The sequence below is a fragment of the Anser anser genome (genome assembly GCF_964211835.1).
Source record: "Anser anser genome assembly, chromosome: 1".
In the NCBI taxonomy this organism is placed as follows: Eukaryota; Metazoa; Chordata; class Aves; order Anseriformes; family Anatidae; genus Anser; species Anser anser.
In genome coordinates, this window is record NC_139720.1 from 95,343,086 (window position 1) to 95,360,979 (window position 17,894).

The window sequence follows — 17,894 nt, forward strand, 5'->3', positions numbered from 1 at the left end:
AAAGGGATTATGCTAGTCTGGAAAAGTTATCTTGATACTTGACAAGGGAACAGAAAGATACATTAGATCCTATCCTGGAGATCCAACAAACATTTCCTCTGAATTTAAACTCGTGTGAGTATCTCCGTCCCAGCTCGCATTCCTCTTGTGGTTTGGGGGAAGTAACAGACAAGTAATTAAGACAAATCTTCAGTCTTCGAACTCCCTCTTTTCTAAGAGAAGTCAAAACCTGTAAAATTTATTGGAAGCACAGCACAGGGCAAGTTTTTCATAAACTGGATACAACACAAGCATTGTCAATACCAACAAATCCACAAATCAAACCAAAGGGTCTTCACCTTTGGCACACGCAGACAGCAGTTCAGAGTTGATGACCAGTGCAGGCTGTGGCTTCTTCACTGAAGATGATGTTCTCTGCTCAGGAGTAGGACAGACTAAAGCCTGTACGCTTTGTATGTTTCCCCTTCTCCCAGACACAGTAATGATATATAGGCATTGTTTTTAAAGCCACTTTCAGATTACAAGAGATTCAAGACTTTACATCCATCTATTACTTAAACACTCTTCACAGTCTCTTGACAGTGTAACCTTTTTAGAGGACAATGTTCGAAAGGAAGATATTCCAGAGAATTAAATGTTTGGAAACAGTTCTTGCTGATAAATAAGTCACGTGGATCACATTTTTTTTCCTATATCCCTGATACTTTCAGCTGAAAGTTTCATGTTTTTCCCCATTATTAAATAGCTTCACAGAAATTCAGTTCTCTGCTTGCACCAGTCCATTATCCTCAGGCTTAGAAGAAGCTTCTGCCTTGTGAGGTTTCTGTGCTCCTTTTAAACAGTAAACAGTTATGTTGCACTTAAAAAATAAAAGTGTCATACAAAAAAATAAAATTTTTTGAATCTTGAAAATAGTGATTGTTCTTCATATTTTCCATCTTTCACGTCAAATTGACCACAAAGTTCTTGTCTATAAGCTTCTTCAAAAATTTCTGCTCAGCGTTGATGTCATGGTATTCATTCTAAAGAGATGTGAGGGAATAATAATTAAAAGAAATAAATTCAACTTATTACCAGAAGCACCACTTTGTTCTCTTTCCTTCTAATTACTTGTGTTGCTTGGAAGATGCTAAGAGCAGGAAGGCTCTAGGGAAAAGACTTCTTAGCATTGGCTGTAGTATGGTCTCCCAAAAAAACAGGTGAGTGAACCCATTGCTCAAAACTACACTAGACTTTCTATTAGGACACAAACCAAACCCGTAGGACAGAAGTCCTTCCTTTACTAACTCTCCCAGCTCCTCCCTGGGCTTATAGGCAACAGCAGCATAACGACATTTACAACACAAGCAGTCAGAAAATGAATAATTCTCCAAGCTCAACCCAGGTTCTCAAAGAGCACACGAGACATTTGTAGCTTGAATGTGTCCTGCCAGTCAGCTCTAACAACCCCAAACCAACCCATTTTCAGTGCTCTGTCATGCAGGGCCCCAGATAATCAAGAGACCACTGAGGTTAGTGGAGGAGAGCACAAGGAAATCCAAAACATCCACTGGGGACTACAGGGAATTCAAAGAACCTCGTGCTTCAGATAAGCTTACTGGACACAGAATCCAAAAAGTTAAAATGAATTCAGAGTAAATGCTCTATAAAAGATCATACACGTAGCATTGAGTTCTAACATTATACTATACCACAGAATCACTGATAATGTTTCTGTTTCAAGTTTTGAGATTTTAGGAAAGTTATAAATGTCTATTCAACTAGTGATCAACCTTACTCAAGCCTTAGGTATATTGGGGAAAAAAGAAGGAAAAAAAAAGCAAAGCACCTGTAGAGAAGAACCTGAAAGTGACCGTAAGTGCAGTGTCAGAGGAAAATTATCTCAGAGCAGAGGGCATGTAGGACTCCTCAGAGAGACTTGAGAGGCTCCTATGGACATTGCCCCATACTACATTTTCAAGAAAGGGAGGAGGAAAGAAAATAAGCCCCACTTGGAACCAACACACTATACTAGGTGTGCATATGGATGAGCAAACTGTTCACACTGATGTAAAGGGCCGAGACTGAGATGCTCAGAGTACAGAGCTGAAGGCAAGAGCCGAGACATTAAAGAAAATAGAGGCACAGCTGTAGAAAAACACTTCTCTGCAGGAGGAGAAGGCACTCCTGATGTCTGCCAGCCTCCTGCTGCTTCCTTCCCTGGTGAGTTGTGGCTTCCACCTCCTGGAAGCACTTCCTTCTCTTCCTATCCCTCTGTAAGAGCTACTTTTCAATTCTGAAATTCAGCTCTTTCCTCAACTGCAAGTTTATAGGTTTTAACTCCTTCACTTCTTTCTTATTAAAGAAATTTGGCAACTAAGACAAGTTTTCCAAGTAGCTGCCAAAGAAAAAGAACTTAAACAAGAACAGTGCCTATTCATGTTCTGACAGTGCTAACAAATATGCCTCTACAAACAAGAGTTGCGTAGCCTAGGAAGAACATCATTAAAGCAAAACAGAGCACACAAATGATGACGTTGCAGAATAAGGTGTAGCTCAAGAGACAAATATTACCCACATTTTTCAGAAACAAAAGCAGAGATGTGAGTTTAAGCAACGTTAACCCATGAGCAGCTGAACCAGTAGAAGATGGGAGGCCTTTCTAACCTGCAGTCCATGCTTTTATCTAATTGCATTGCCTTCCTCACTTATCAGCAGTATTTCTCAAAGCATGCCCCTCAGCATAAACAAGTGCACCTTACCTGCATCATCTGAGACATTGTATCGTTGCCATAGTAGTGCAAAGAACTGTTTCTGTCAGTGAAGTCGTACTTGAAGCCTGCCAGGTGAACTTCATGACAAATGTGAAATGCTAGTGTAATGGCAATTAGCCCCGTTGTTGGGTGCTTAGGTTTCTAAAAGAGAACACAAACAACATGCATGCATAATTAACTGGCAGCTTGATGTGAACAGCAAAGCTAAGAAAAAAGGCAGCAGAAATCAGGAAGCCTAGCTCTTCTACAAACATTTTGTTTTGGGGTTGGATCCCCTCCTGTCCCATAAAAGAGTAAGGTGCTGCCTGCCGCTTTTCCATGACCAGGGTACCTGCTGCGTCAGCCTTCCCTTAGGTTTTCTGCTTTTCTAGCAAGGGCTGAGCCTGTACTGTAGCTCTTCCCTCAGCAGAGGCATCAGTAAGGTCCTGCCACCACTCCACTCAGCAACCTACTTTCACCAAACCAGTCAGACTTCTATATATTGGAGACAGTTTCTCCTCAATCAAATGTGACGGAGTTATCAGATACGTTCAGAAAGTTTCTAGATGACTAAGATCCCAGTGAACAGAATATGACATGTCTCAAATCTTTTTTTTATCACCAAACCAAAAATGTGCACTACAGCTGCATTAACTTGGCTACATTTGAACTTTTTCAGCAGGGAAATTCATGAAAAGGCAGCTTTAGATCTTCCCCCAATATTTTCATTAGAAGAAAGGACACTGTAGATAAAATTGCTTGTGTCTCCCTACAGTAAGAAAGTTCAGAAGTAAATGCAACTTAAAATACCAAGAGCAGGCGATAAACAGGTTTTAATCGTGCAAACTTAAGAGCATCTAACTGAAGATTTTCATTTCTTACAAGACCAGAGAACTCTTTGGAAGCATCATGTACATTTTATGATAACAGACATGACTCTTTTAGCAGCAGCTAAAATGCTCTAAGGAAGTAATTGAGGCAAGGTTTGTACGCAGAGGTAATTTCTTTCATCATACCAACTGATTAATCTTAAAGGAAAAATTCCCTGTAAGTGGGTAAAACTTTCAGGCAGACGTGCCAGTCTCGGCTAAAATAACAGTTTTATCAGAGACCAAATGAACTGAACACTTTCAGTAGTTGCAGTCAAACCCTAAAGTGAGCACAAAATCACCTTCTTTTTTGAATTCTTACTCAAGGCTTAGATCATTTGCCTCTGAAAACAAAGCAGGCAAACCAGCAGTAGATAATTCTGCACAGAGAGAAGGCAGAACTCAGTGACACAAAAATAGTTCTTTGTATTATATGATAAAGGAACAAATCCCCAGGGAAAAGTTACTAACAACTCTTTAATTAGCTCTCCTAATTAAAATCACAGAATTGAACTATCTTTTACGTGATTTTTTTTTTCTTGTACCTTTTTACAGCTTTTGGGGTACTCAAAAAATGACATTGACTTAAAACGCGCACCACTGCCCAGGGTTTCTGCCAATTAGCAAAACAGCTTTCCACCCTGGGGGGTCCAATACCATAAACTTAGTGGTGCACCTGTTGCAACATCCACATTAAATAGTCCCCTGAAATTATGACAGGCATGTTACCTGTCAGAATTAGTCTTATTTGGAAAGCTCAGGAATACCACAGGTTGCAAACTAGTTCTATTTACCCTTGCCTATCATAAATATACAGTTCACCTCAAAGGAATGTAGTAATTATAATAATAGACCTACTTTTAAAATACATTTTCATGCTTTAAGCATGCTCTTTTGTCCAACCAAACCTCAAAGGAAGTTCTTATCAAACAAACTGATTTTCTGTGGATCCTGCCAAGCAGAACTGCTATTACTGACTGCAGATCCTGGCTTGCCCTAGCAATATCCACAGATCTTGGCCTGCAATGAATTTCGTTCAGCCAGTCGCGTTCAGTGGGAACAGGCATAGTGCTGCAATGACTCTAACACTTTTTGACTTTACTGCTGCTGGGGAAGCACATTTGATTTTACAGTTGTTCTTCCCATCTCTGTTAATACCATCATATTTGCTGCCAGAGAAACAGAAATGCTTGCAGGACTAAGCACAAATGCACACCCAGGGAATATAATGTTTGCTTAATGGTAAAGGCAGCGACAGTAACAGCTGCCTTTGGCATCTTTTCAGGCAGAGGGGGCCGAAACATAGGACAACATAGGCAGCAGTAGCCCCCCACGCCTCCACCCCAGGGATGCGCTCTAAATACAGAGAGCTCCAAACTGGGTCCTGCAACAGACCACCCAACATGAACCCCGACTTAACTGAGCTGCTACGCATCAACTGTGCCAGAGCGACTGCAGATGTGCAGGCTCCAAGCCAGCCACAGCCTGCCTCTGTGTGATGGGAGAAGTGAGGACAAGTACACCTGGGCTCAGTTGTTGCTGCTGTCTGGGACACGGGGCTGTAAAACCCTGGGAATAGAGCAAGAGGAAGCAGAAGAGGCAGAAAGGGGTACCTATATCCTACCATAGACATGCTCTGCTCCAGCTCCAATCAGGGGCACCCAGCAAGCAGGAGAGAAACAAAGAACATACACATTACTCAAAAGGACTGAGCAGCCTGCACCCATGTATCAGCTCCAGGACACCACACACATCTGCTTGGCTCACTGACAGCACCAGCTTCACTTTTACTTCCACTGAGAGGAGCAGTACAGGAAAGGACAGAAGAGATTTCTGGAATCATGAAAGCCATGGATGCTCTGTGGCCCTTTAGGAGATCAATAAGCTTCCAACTTCTGTGCTGCCCTCTTCTCACTCTCAGCTGAAGAGCTGAAATGCCACAGAGCCCTGGCAAGCATGCAGCCAAACTGGGAATTCCAGTTTGAGAGTTCATAGGGGAGACAAAGACACTACTAGACTTAAAAAATAAATAAGTCAACAATAACAAAAAAAAAACACCAAAAACACACACACAAGAAAACAAACAACAAACCACAAAACAACTCCCTCAAACATTAGAAAGATTAAACTGGAAAACAGTTGCGGTAGATACTCCGCAGTAGCAGCTTGTCAGAAGTTTCCATGTGTGTCAGTTTGCTGATCCTGATGAAGCAGCTCCATGCAATGACTGTGACCCAAGAGAACTGCATTTGTACAAGCATTTCTGTTAAACAGCACATGGTCAGTCCTGACTGCACAAGGGACGTCTCCAACTTGAAGCCTTACCTTTCATCAAAAAACATTCTTCAGCCAGAAGCTGACAGTTAAAATGTTTTGTTTGTTTGTTTTTTAATATATCCAAATTGTTGGTTAACTCATTACTTAGCTTGGCATCAAATCAGTAAGTACAAGAATGGTGTTAGATCTACATCATTAGAGCAGGTCTGGAATATCCTGTATGTTCCCCAGTTCCTACCCACCCCCAGCAGAATAAAATTGCAGCAATGTTAAAATTACTGTTTTTATTTGTTTGTTTTTAAGAAAAAAGCCCTACGTTTAGTAATTCAAAACGCCTTAATATTTCTAGAGGCTCTTCAGATCCATCGTGTTCCAATGCCTGTCTGCTTTTCCCAATTTGTAAAAGGAAATGAGACAATATTTGTAGACAGAGATAGTTAATACTAATTATTGAACCCATAAATAGAGATTTTGGCTTACAAGACTAGACACTTTCTGAACTCCATTTTCTCATCTTTTTTTTTTATTTCTCCGAACATCACCTAAACCTAAGCTTATGCAATAAGAACCTGAAAGATGTTCTAACACAGTCCCCCTATAATAATGAAATAATTATTTCTTCGGTGGCATGTAACTAAAAGCTAAAAAAGAAGAAAGCTTACCTCTTTTTTGGGAAACCTTGTTGGGAAATGAAGCCAATCGTAAGCTGTTTTTCTGGTGATGCTGGGATCAAGAATCCTGATTTGATTAGATTTGTATATCATGTTCAGAGCTGGTTTCTTCCAAAAGCCTTTAGCACTCTGTAACAGGCAAGTAACCACACATTTTTAACTGCTATACACAGTTGAATTTGTTTTGGTAGCAACTCTAATTCTAGCCAAAGCAAAATCCAAAAGCAGCACTTTGAGGAAGAAGAAAAGGAACGTTGAACCTCCTAGACAGAATTCAGTAAGAGTATGTGCCAAATTGTGCTCCTGCAACAGGACAAACCCCTGCTGCAGCAGAGGTTAGGGTTGGTTGGCTGGCAAGCATCTTCGCAGAAAAGTCCCTGGTGGACAACATGCACCAGCACTGTGCCCTGGAGGCAACAAATGCTTATGTACTTGGCTCCTTTAACAAGAGCATATGGAGCAAGTAGACCAGTGATCTCTCTCAAGTACTTTGAACTGAGCCTGCCTGTGGTCTCACAAACACCATTTTGGGTTCCTCCCAGCCCCAGTACAAGAGAGAGCATCGAACTGGGGCAAATTCAATAGAGGGTCACAAAATGAGTAGAGGGCCAGGGCACATGTCGTGCAAGAAGGGTCTGAGGAGTGTGGTTTTTTTCAGCCCATCTTTAAATAACTGGTAGAGGATTAAAAAAAAAAACGACAGGATCAGACTAAGATCCTAGGGTGCACAGTGAAAGGATGAGGAGAAATCCTTTCCTGTGAAAGTAGTGCAGCACTGAAACAGAGGTTGTAGAAATATCCCTGGAAATAATTGAAACTTACCTGGACAAGGCCCTGAGAAACTGGTATAGCTTTGAGCTTGGACCCATTTTCTTTCAGCAGGGGTTTTGGACTTAAGACCTCCAAAGAGAGGTCCCTTAAAAAAACTATTCTGTAATTTCACCAGGTGCGCAGGATAAAATAACCTCGGAAATGGCTGGAGCACGTGCATCAGAATATGAAATGGTGCTAGAACAAGATAAATATATTTCTGAGAAGGTAACTGCTTTGGGGCGAACAACCAAATTGAATGTACGAGTGAGAAAGAATAGAGGCATACAAAGGAAAGGGAAACTGAATAGACTGAATGGGAGATCCAGCATTCTTCCCAGCCAGGACAGCTAAGGTTAAAAGCAAAACACATACATCTCATAGGAGATGTATCTGTTTTGTGTGGCAAGCAGAGTGCAAAATTGCATAAATATTTAAACTCACAATTTTCTGACCGCCTAGTATCTCCCAAAGCCACTTTAAGTCACGTGGTTTGAAGACGATGATCACAACAGTTGTATTGGGGTCATAGTGGATCGGATCTGAGAAGATGGATTCTGGGTAAGAAAGGCGGAAAGTTGTCCTTCTCCCAACATCCTCTTCATACCCTATAACAGGGCCATTATTCATTCTGCAGAAGACAGAGATGCAGAGATTGCAATGACTACCCCACACATCTGTCCTTTCTATGTGTGGTTGGCACACACAGAAGTCTGCAAGGCAGGCAGCACATCCAGGCATGCAAGGGGTTAGGGGCCCAGTGTTCACTTATCACATTACACAGTTGATGAGCAATTATCAGGTGCCTCCTGCATCACCTGCTAACATAGAGGGATCAAGTACATATGGGAACTTGGCCAAGGTGGTTTAGAGTACAACTGCATGATTACTCATAATGTGTCACTTCAGCAGACACTTTCCAATTTTAAATCAATCACAGCAACTGGAGAAAAACTAAGAATATCTTGCTTGAAAAATTACCAGCTGCTCCATTCACATTACTAGATGACCTGATTCCCACAAAAGACAATTCAAGAGTGTTTTAATACTCTTCACTGTCTACAGCATATGGCAACAGGGATTATGACTGCATATATGATGCTGATACATATTTATAGCGCTTTTTGTTTTAATAGTTCCTGTACAGCTGCCACTGCTTTGTGTTACAACACATTAGTAAGCAGCAGGCAGGTAGCCTCTTCTGGGTAAGGTCTCTTTTGCTCTGAGGTGCCAAAGGAGCTGTGTTTAACTCTCCATCTTGCAGTTTTTGCTTGACAGCTGTGTTGCATATTCTTTGGAGTACTCAGGCATACTTCGGTCTGCTAACACAACTGACTGCTCACAATAGGAGGTATGTTGGTTGGGAACAAATGTTTTACAAAATAAGGCAGGTAGACAAAAGAACATTTCAAAGCTTTAATCACAACAAGTTATTAAATACAGAATGCAAACATCACCTCTTTGTTCATTCACACTAAAAAAAATGCATACTGTATTTCTGAAGCAATTTTGGTTTTAGAACTGCCCATTTTTAAATGCGTGACACCGGCACATGTAAAGATTCCCATTTTAAGAAGAGCTAATAGATGTTCAGGAGCTTTTAAATTGAAGGATTAAATCCAAATACTTGAAATAAGTTAAAAATAATTCATGGAGCTTCCTTGCATCACTGACAGCAAAGTAACAATGAGGTTCAGACAATATTGAAGCAGAAACTGAAATGGCAAAGGTTTTAATGAAAGAGGGTTCAGGCACATCATCTGACAAGATACCTACTGGCAGAAAGGCCATGTTATTGGTTACTATCTCAGTTTCTGTAGAGAAGAAACGGATGATTTTTTAAAAATTCTTATTATGCAGAAAATACTGTTATAATTAGCTAAATAGTCCATTTCAGCTTGCTTGGCATTAGAACATCCCCACACACCAACACACCCACGCACCCTGAGCACTTTTTCAGTTTCCCTGATCTAAATACCTCTCCTCCAGATCCCAGCACCCTCTGGTATGCTTCCAGTACAAGCTAACATGTTTGAGGAAGAGATAGACGCTAACATCATGCTCCAGATTACACGTGCCTTGAGGTGGACTTCACAGTGTAAGTGTTACTTTTAATCCACTCCAAGCAATGCATGTGCTAGCACAAAGGAAAGACAGGCATGGTGTGGAAAGTAAGAGGCAGGGCTGCCCAGGATGCTGGCTCACAGCAAGGGGCACATACAGGGCTCTGGACTGTCACATACCCAGACCCATCTCTGATAGCAGCATCTTGCATGCATGTATCCATTCATGAAACAGAATGCACACATTGTTCCTCCCTTGCATCTGTCTAATAAAACTGATTTTTTTTTTTTTAAGGATGTAACAGAATAATGGGAGCTTTTATGCATTTTCATTTGTATATTAACTGAACTATAAAGCTACTGGCTTACAACAGAAGTTTGTAACTCCCCATATGTGAAGAAAATGAAAAATAAATACTATTTACCTTATTATCACATCATATGAGTCAATTTTTTCCCCTAACGTCTTATTTCGAAGTACTCCTCCGTTACCGACCACAACACACCGTCGACAGGAAACGCTGCAGAACAAACACAACTTTAATATGCATTACACCCCCTGTTTCAATATTGTAATTAACATAGCTGCCTCACGAGCATTTAGCTGATTTAGTTATTAACAACCAGCGTACTGTATCATTGACACTCCTCGTCTACTACACAGGAGCACAGATCCTGTTTCTCACACTAAATTTTTCAAAATTGGGCTACATTTTTTTTTTTTTTTAGGAACACAAAAGCCAGGAAATGGCTGTTCCTGTGCAAAACAGTAACTACATGTTGGTTTTCTAGCGGTTTGTTGTTTAAAACATATATAGCTAGTTTGTGATGTGTCTGCCACTCAGTAAACCATCTTCCACAACACTTCAGATTTTTCCTAGTCTACCAACTGGGATAGTTTTCCCAGATTCGCTCTAAATCAAATTAAGATGCTCCTGCAAAATTGCACAACTCCACAACTCGAGACCTCTAATAAAAGCGACAGTGACAAGATTTAGGTTTACAATCTAGTTTACAAACCTCTGAATTGTACGAGTAAAAATGACAAACAATGTCTCTTTACACAAATATAATGCTGTTGAATTTTCTCCATCTACTTAGGAAGTGCTGTCTAACTTATGTAAGCATGTGCTGAAGTGCACATTGCCATGTGCTAAGAAGAAGGATGATAAAAAAAGCTGCGTTTTCATATGACTAGATTCAAATCAGACAGCATCACTAGGTATATAAAACACAGAGGAAAAAAATAGATCTTATGATACATCCGAAGTAACCCATCCTTTTGAATTCAGGATATATTCACAGCTAAAAAGCGTATGAAAAAACATTATGTAAACACAGATGCTAAACTTATGAAATGAAATTCTAGTGGTAAAAATTCTCCAAGGAGTTGTCCCAAGTCTTCTATTCATATCTTTTGCTCTCTACTGCCTATTTCAGTGCAAGCAGAATGTGTGCTTTGGTTTCAAAAAGGAGACTAGACAGGCTTGGTCTCATTTTTCTCAGGGAGCATTGCCTCTTTATGGAAGGCTTGTGGTCTTACATGCTATATGTAAACCCATACAGTTCTTCAAACTAGAAAAAGGCTCTGTACCATTTCTTACTGCAAGGGACCACAATACCAAGTCATAAAGAATACTTTAACCTGTATTAAATGCCCCTTGTAGCACTTTATGCAGACTGATTAACATCTTACTCCTTGGACAGTCCAACTCATTTTTTCTGTTGAGGAGAGTATTATTCAACATCAGTGAAAACAGACGGTTCCAGCCCAGACTGGCATCTCAATGTACGAAGTAGTTCCTACAAAATTGTTAGCAGTTATTCTGCACTGTGTATGAACTAGTGGAAAAGAAACTGTGACCAAAACCAGTGCTGAAAACCTGAAGCTTATAGAAAAGCTTAAACCAAAATAAATGCCAACTGTTAAAATAACTATGTTTCAAAAGAAATGCTGAGCTGGCAGCTTTTCACCTGCTGCTCTAAGACCACATCTGCAGAGGGAGTTGCCTTTATTAATTTAAAAATGTATACGCACACTATACATTTCATATATGTATGTATGTATGTATGTATCTTTGACCAACCTGTTAAGTACCTCTAAATCAATATACACATCCAACAAAATCTAGAACCACTAAACACATCTCTTAGGGTACAGTGACATGGAAAACGCTGGCTCACCTTTCTCTAGTGTTTCCTAAACAGCTTAGGAGATGCCAAGTGTTCACAAAAAGAAAAAGATTTCTAACTAACGCCACAATTCCATGAGACTTGGTACCTCCAAAAATCAGAGGACTTGGTACCTCCAAAATCAGAGGGGCAAAACCTGCTGCACAATCTTGCCCTCAGTATGCCCATTCCCTCTACCACTACAAAACCATTCCTTCTATTCCTAGATTACTCCTGCCCATACATTTCCAACTATTTTTTTCAATCTAGCTTTAAGACATCCTGAGAAAGCATGCAGATGAACATGCAATGATTGCAGGTGAACTCCTGCAACGCATACAGTGGGAGGAAGGGAATAGAAGTTACCCTTCTTCTGAATTATACTTTTTACTTGCAACTGTACCACAGAGCTCAAAGCAAGACCCTGGGCCGTGGAGAAACAGCAGTAAAGAGAAACAGGAAGAAAAAAAAGAAACAGACAAAAAACCGTCATCAGGAAGTGATGAAAGCAGAACAAAGGAAAGGTGAGAAAGCACATCGTACTTTCTTGTCATTTACAGCATGCCTCTAAATCACTGAGTTTCAGTCATCTAGACCGCAGCTGGGTAACTGTGAGGTACAAACCTCATCACCATAACACTAATCCTAAACAAGTGATTTCTATTATTGTGATCATGATAAGCAGCCAAGAAGTTACTTGAGGCTACACTGCTAGTTCTGTCCCTTGTAGCTGAATTTTAAGTGATTCCTTACACTACATATCTTTCCATTTTTGGCTGAAGTGACAATTGGAATTGAAGTGACAACTGGAATTCACCATGTCCATCCCTAGCTATTGAAATAATGCCTTGGACTCTGATGTAAAACTGAGCAGTTCTTCAGTTTCTCCTCTTTGCAGTTGTGATGTGGCAGGACACCCAGGGCAAGGAGGTAAAATTAAATGTGAATTTAGAGCTGGGCAACTGAGGTTCATGCAGCTACAGAAGCTCAGTAGCTGCTCTCAAGTCAAATCCACTCACTCCCTCTTACTGAGAGATGCAGACCAGATCTTGTTCATGGCTTTTTAACAGTGACTAGTACTACTTAGACAGAAAAGCAGACTGAAATTTGAAGCTTGATAAAGCTTTAAGATTCCAGTAATCTTAATAACATGTACTGGAAAAAATGTTATCAGCTGCCTTCAAATAACCAATAAAGCATCTGATACTGGTATGTGAACTTTTGAAACGGGTATCAAAGTCAACAAGCAGATCAAATACTTATGAATGAATGATGAAGTATACATGTCATTGTACAGTCAGAAATAGAGAAGCATTTGAAAGATCAGCTTTTACACTCTGTCAGGCCCTGGAAGTTGAAGAAGGCCAACTCAAACAGGAAGTTTGGTATGAATGTGCCATTTCTGAATCATCTCCTCCCCTCAGCACCCTCCCTCCAGTGCTGGAGAGTCTCCAGTTATGATTAATAGGTCTACGTCCACAGTACCATAGATTGCATTGATAAGCACAGAAGAAAATGGTTTATTCTAGAGACTAGATAACATTTGCATGTGTGCATTGGGTGTAACACCAACGCAAACAGAAAACAACTTCACAGGAAACCTGAGTTATGAAATGGAGGTAAAGAATACGTAGCAAGGCTGGATTGCATTCAAAGATACTTAAACTGACCTGTACTTACTGCAGATCACAGAAGTGAACTACTGATTTTAAGCTACCTGTTATTCCCAGATGTTTTACCAGCCCCTTTTTCTTAGTTTCCTTTTTCATGTTAAAAAAAAAACGCTTATCCTTTCTTCACACTGATAAATCAACACGAAGAGAAGTAAATTCAGATGAAGTAAATTCAGATGTCCTTAAATGACATCAGGTATGCTATACACGAAATATGATGGACTGAGATGTCTGGAGGTCCAGTTTGCAATCTCCAGCACAGTATTTAAGAAAGGAAAAAAGATTAAGACCTGGGATATAACAACAGTTATAGGAATGGTTCAGGTGACTATGAGATTACATTTAGATGTTGGAAATCTACTCAGTATATACATGGATGCAAAATCACATGGTAATTGATCTCCAACACCTAAATGAAATCCCTTAGTCAGTCACTCAAACCATTTCCCTATTCATATTATGTACAAGAGCCTCTTAATTTAAAGATTAGACATTGGTTTGCATAATTTTGTTTATATGGTGAAATGCTAAAAGAAACGTTTTCCTAGTCACATAGAAGAAAAATACTGTTAAGCTGAAATGTAGCCTTTAAAGGGCAAGAAGGTTACATCATCTGCATTCCTCTAGGGGGAAAAAAAGCATCTTGACCTCAGCTGCTTTAGCCCATACCCCCAGTAGCCTGTTGAGGAATGCAAATTATTTCCTTTGAGGTTATTTGGTAAAAGGAGGATGCAGAGGTCATATATTGTTGTCTTAGTATTGTGTAAGTGTATTTTTAAGAATTCACCACTGATAAGCTTGAAGTCCTAAAAGTGCCCACCACTCATAAGGAAATGGGTGGAATAGGTGTCTGGATGGTATTCTCTGCATATATCCCTAGCCTGGAAAATCCTTTTCCCTACAAGCTACTCCACTGAAGTCAGTGACACTGTTCCCTTCTGAACTGTTTTGCAAAACGAGACCTTTACACAGTGAGAATTCAACCTAAGCTTTAAAAATTGCACTACTCAGGAAAAAAAAAATCTTTTGTATCTCACTACGTACAGTTTTACCAATATTGCGTGCAAATACAGCTCATGTACATGAATTTGATGCTCATTTTGCCTAACGTTTGTTAAAATACGTTAAAGTAGGTTTCCCACCCCAACAAATGTTTACAGGGAAATTCAGTTTGCATTCTGCCAAGAAGGCAGTGGTAGGTGACAGCAATACACAACTGCCTAATAATTCTGTTACTATATTACTGAAGAATGTTGTTAGGATCAATTCCCAAAATGTTTCATATTTAAAAGCCACTGTATATTGGCTAAATGTATATTTAAAAGCTCTTTCCCACTACAGTGATTCATGCCCTATCAGTGCTATACAGAAGAAACAAATAATTAAGAAAGAACAAATTGTATGAAGTCATTGTACATTCAATTCATTTACGCTACTGCTTATTAAGTAGTAATAGTTCTCACTTTGCTTTGGTACTACTTTTATTAAAAGAATCATACTTCCCAGAACCACTAAACATGCCTCTATCTCAAGTGGAAAATCTACATTCAAAGGCTCCCTTTACTTCTGAGATACAGGAGAGACACTTGAATTCAGGATATACTATGCTGTACTATGAGGTTCTTTACTTTACAGCCAAAATTATTAGTGAACTTGTCATTTCAGTAAATTTCTAATATAACCTTTGGCATTCTCCTTCAAACTCCAGACAAAAGCCTAGCCTTTCTCAACCACTTCTGTGCAAGTTTCCTCAGTTATCCTACTCCTGATAGAGGGTGGGTACTGGGTTGCTTTTTTCTATTTTTTTCCCTCTCCTCCTTCTGAACTTTAGAGTAAACCTGAACATCCTAGAATTAGATATTAAACACAAAGAGAAGGAGTACCATAGATGAAGAAAGAGAAAAACGGGTATTAAAAAAAAAGAGATAATTCTTATGTTTGAAAACTGATTATTTTGTTCATATTGCACCTAGATTTAATTAAAATGTGATCCTGTCATTTGACTTGGAGCAACAATCTTCTGTTTGATCTCCTTGATTAAAAAAAAGGATAGTCAACCTCAGTATTATTTGCATCCTACTTTATTAAGTATTCTGTACATTACCATTGTATAAGGTAGGTTCTCAGCCCATTTGCTTGACTGCAAAGAAATCATTTGCGTCACTTGGTAAACACATGATTTTAGTGCCTCTGCCAACCACACTACCCTACATCAAAAAACAAACAAAGCAAACAAAAAGGAACAAGAGAAAAACACATACACACACAAAAAGACCACCTCCAAAAAATCAACAAACAAAAAAAACTCTTGACAGAAATTGCTTCTAACAAAGACATAAACAAGACAACCTAATGCATGGAAAGCAAGTTATTTATGGCATGCTCCATGCTGAGCCAGACTCTGCTTACTCTAGAACTGCCAGGAAAGATCTTTCCTGGCTGTGTTAAGTCTCCCTTGGGAACAGGACACAGTCATTTATGGGAAAAGGAAATTGAACATACATATGAGTAAGTGTGTGCAGCAGGACAACGGATGCAGTAGGTTGAGGATACACAGGTAAGATTTCTTTTATCAATCTACAATCTTCTGAAAATATTTGAGATATGCAGAGATGGTGAAAGTCATCTACTTACACTAGTAATGACTTCAAAAGAGATTGTGTGCAATTTTTAAGGGGGTAGGAAGCTGGGACTGTGTTCAGACAGCACATTCCTAACGCAGTTAGAGAAAAAAAAATAGGGATTTTAAGCTCCCTCACAGAAAAATTATTCTTGAATGTTGGTGCTACAAGTGTTTAAAGCCAAATTTATTTAAACCTTGAAATTAGTTACATAGACACTGTAGGCCTGTTGGAAACTGTAGGTCTGACCTGCACCTTAGGAACCTGAGTGATTTCAGGATAGTGTCACTGACACTGCTTTACGGATAAATCTTGAACGTTAAAAATGCAATGAACAAAAACGGTAGCAAATAAGCCATCTCACCTGTCATCTTCATTGGACAGTCCACAGTTTTGCAGTCTTGAAAGAGCTAAACGAAAAAATTGCTCTAGAAAGAAAATATAAAGAAGATTTTAATGAAAACATTCAGTACTTTCCACTATGAAAGTAAAAGTATGCCACCCTGACTACAGCCTTTTCAGATACAATAGTTTTTACGCACTATTCAGATGAACTCAAAAATGAGAACACTTGTAGTTTAAAGTCACAGGTCAATCAATGATGCCAAGGAAATTCAAATTTATCAGAGCTCCTCTCTTGGAAGCTTTTCCTGCCTCCACACTCACATGTTGGAAAACAGCATGAGATTTGCCTCAAAAATAAAAAAAATATACAGTTACAAGTACATATTGGAAGAGTTTCCAAGACCTGCATCCTAATTGGCTTTGGTTTTTATTCGACCCATCTTCAACAGCAACAGATGCAGCATTGTCTCAAGAGGAGGGACCACCCAGCCAAGGACAGGAACTGTATTACACATCTTGGGAGAAGACATGAAAGCAGCCTGTACTCACTGGCAAATCTGAGCAGAGGCACCTCTCCAGCCCACCCCTGTGGGCACGCACCTGCTGGACACTCACATACCTCTTGCTCAGAGCAGGACTGAACAAATCTCATTCTCAGATGTATATTTCCCTCATCAGTGCCCCAGAGGGTATTTTTCCCCTCATCAGTGCCCCAGAGGTGTGGGAAAACGCACCATCCTTGTTACGCTGATGGAGGATAAGGTGAGAAGCTAAAGCCCAGATCTGCAGGTATACTACAACAGTGCACTGCTCAGCATTAAAAACTCTGAAGCCACTCAAGAGTTTACAACCCTTTCTAAAAGGAAAACTAAAGCCTAGGCTCTCTGACCCCACCTGCTCTACCCGTTACCAACACAGACATTAGCAGACAAACACCGTGTGAGTGCAGCAGCCATGCAACGGTGGGACTACCCTCTGCGGTCACAGCAACACCCCCCAACTGGGGGAGACAGTCCTGTAAAAGGGAAATTTTGCTGATGTAACCACACCAAGCTGGGGAATATTTGCCTCGGTAAGACTCTGGACCCTGATCAACTTAGGTGTGTTGATTGAAATCCATTGCACTCACCAAAGCACAAGCTAAATATCTTTAGTGCTCCAGTCCACATACAAATGAAAGGAAGCTGAATAAACTCTACTCTTCCTTACTCCCATCTTTCTGGGGCTCTCTCCCAAGAGGGAGAACTCCCCTCCCTGCAGTGTTTCTTTTAAGAGCCAGAAATTGTGAGGTCAGATGCATGAAATAGAACATTAAGCAACTGGTAGGTGACCCAAAAGGATTGGCATTGATGAACAAGAAACATCAGGCCCATAGACTGAGATGGCCTTCCATCACATTTGGGTATTTACGTTTATAAACGGGTATGTAGGGAACACATACCTGCTCTCTTTATTCCATAAGGTAGCTCAAACTTATCACTTCCATGGAACTCTGCCGCTCTGATAAAATCGTTGGCACACAGGAATGGGTATATTTTGTCAACACTAATGAAGGGGAAAAAAAAAGATATTTTTTTTTTTTTTACACACATCCACATGGTGTATTTGATTAAGACAATAATTCATACAGTCACTTTTAAAAAGACTCTTATCCTACTTAA

The 17,894-nt window shown here is 39.9% G+C and overlaps 1 protein-coding gene across 22 annotated transcripts in view; it reads right to left on the minus strand.

The window, feature by feature from the left end:
• Positions 1 to 208: 208 nt before the first annotated feature.
• Positions 209 to 17,894, minus strand: part of ST3GAL6 (ST3 beta-galactoside alpha-2,3-sialyltransferase 6) — a 57,584-nt gene continuing 39,898 nt past the window's right edge. For 13 of the 22 annotated variants that reach the window (XM_083820361.1, XM_083820370.1, XM_083820351.1 and 10 more), the window contains 8 exons: positions 17,675 to 17,778; positions 16,253 to 16,316; positions 9,848 to 9,943; positions 7,804 to 7,990; positions 6,541 to 6,678; positions 5,226 to 5,246; positions 2,742 to 2,894; positions 209 to 1,022 (listed from right to left, as the gene is read on the minus strand). In XM_083820361.1, coding sequence (XP_083676487.1) covers positions 942 to 1,022; positions 2,742 to 2,894; positions 5,226 to 5,246; positions 6,541 to 6,678; positions 7,804 to 7,990; positions 9,848 to 9,943; positions 16,253 to 16,316; positions 17,675 to 17,778 — 844 coding nt within the window. In that variant the 3' untranslated portion in view covers positions 209 to 941. The remainder of the gene's footprint in view (positions 1,023 to 2,741; positions 2,895 to 5,225; positions 5,247 to 6,540; positions 6,679 to 7,803; positions 7,991 to 9,847; positions 9,944 to 16,252; positions 16,317 to 17,674; positions 17,779 to 17,894) is intronic. The other 9 variants (XM_083820355.1, XM_083820357.1, XM_083820358.1 and 6 more) reach the window with 1 other exon arrangement.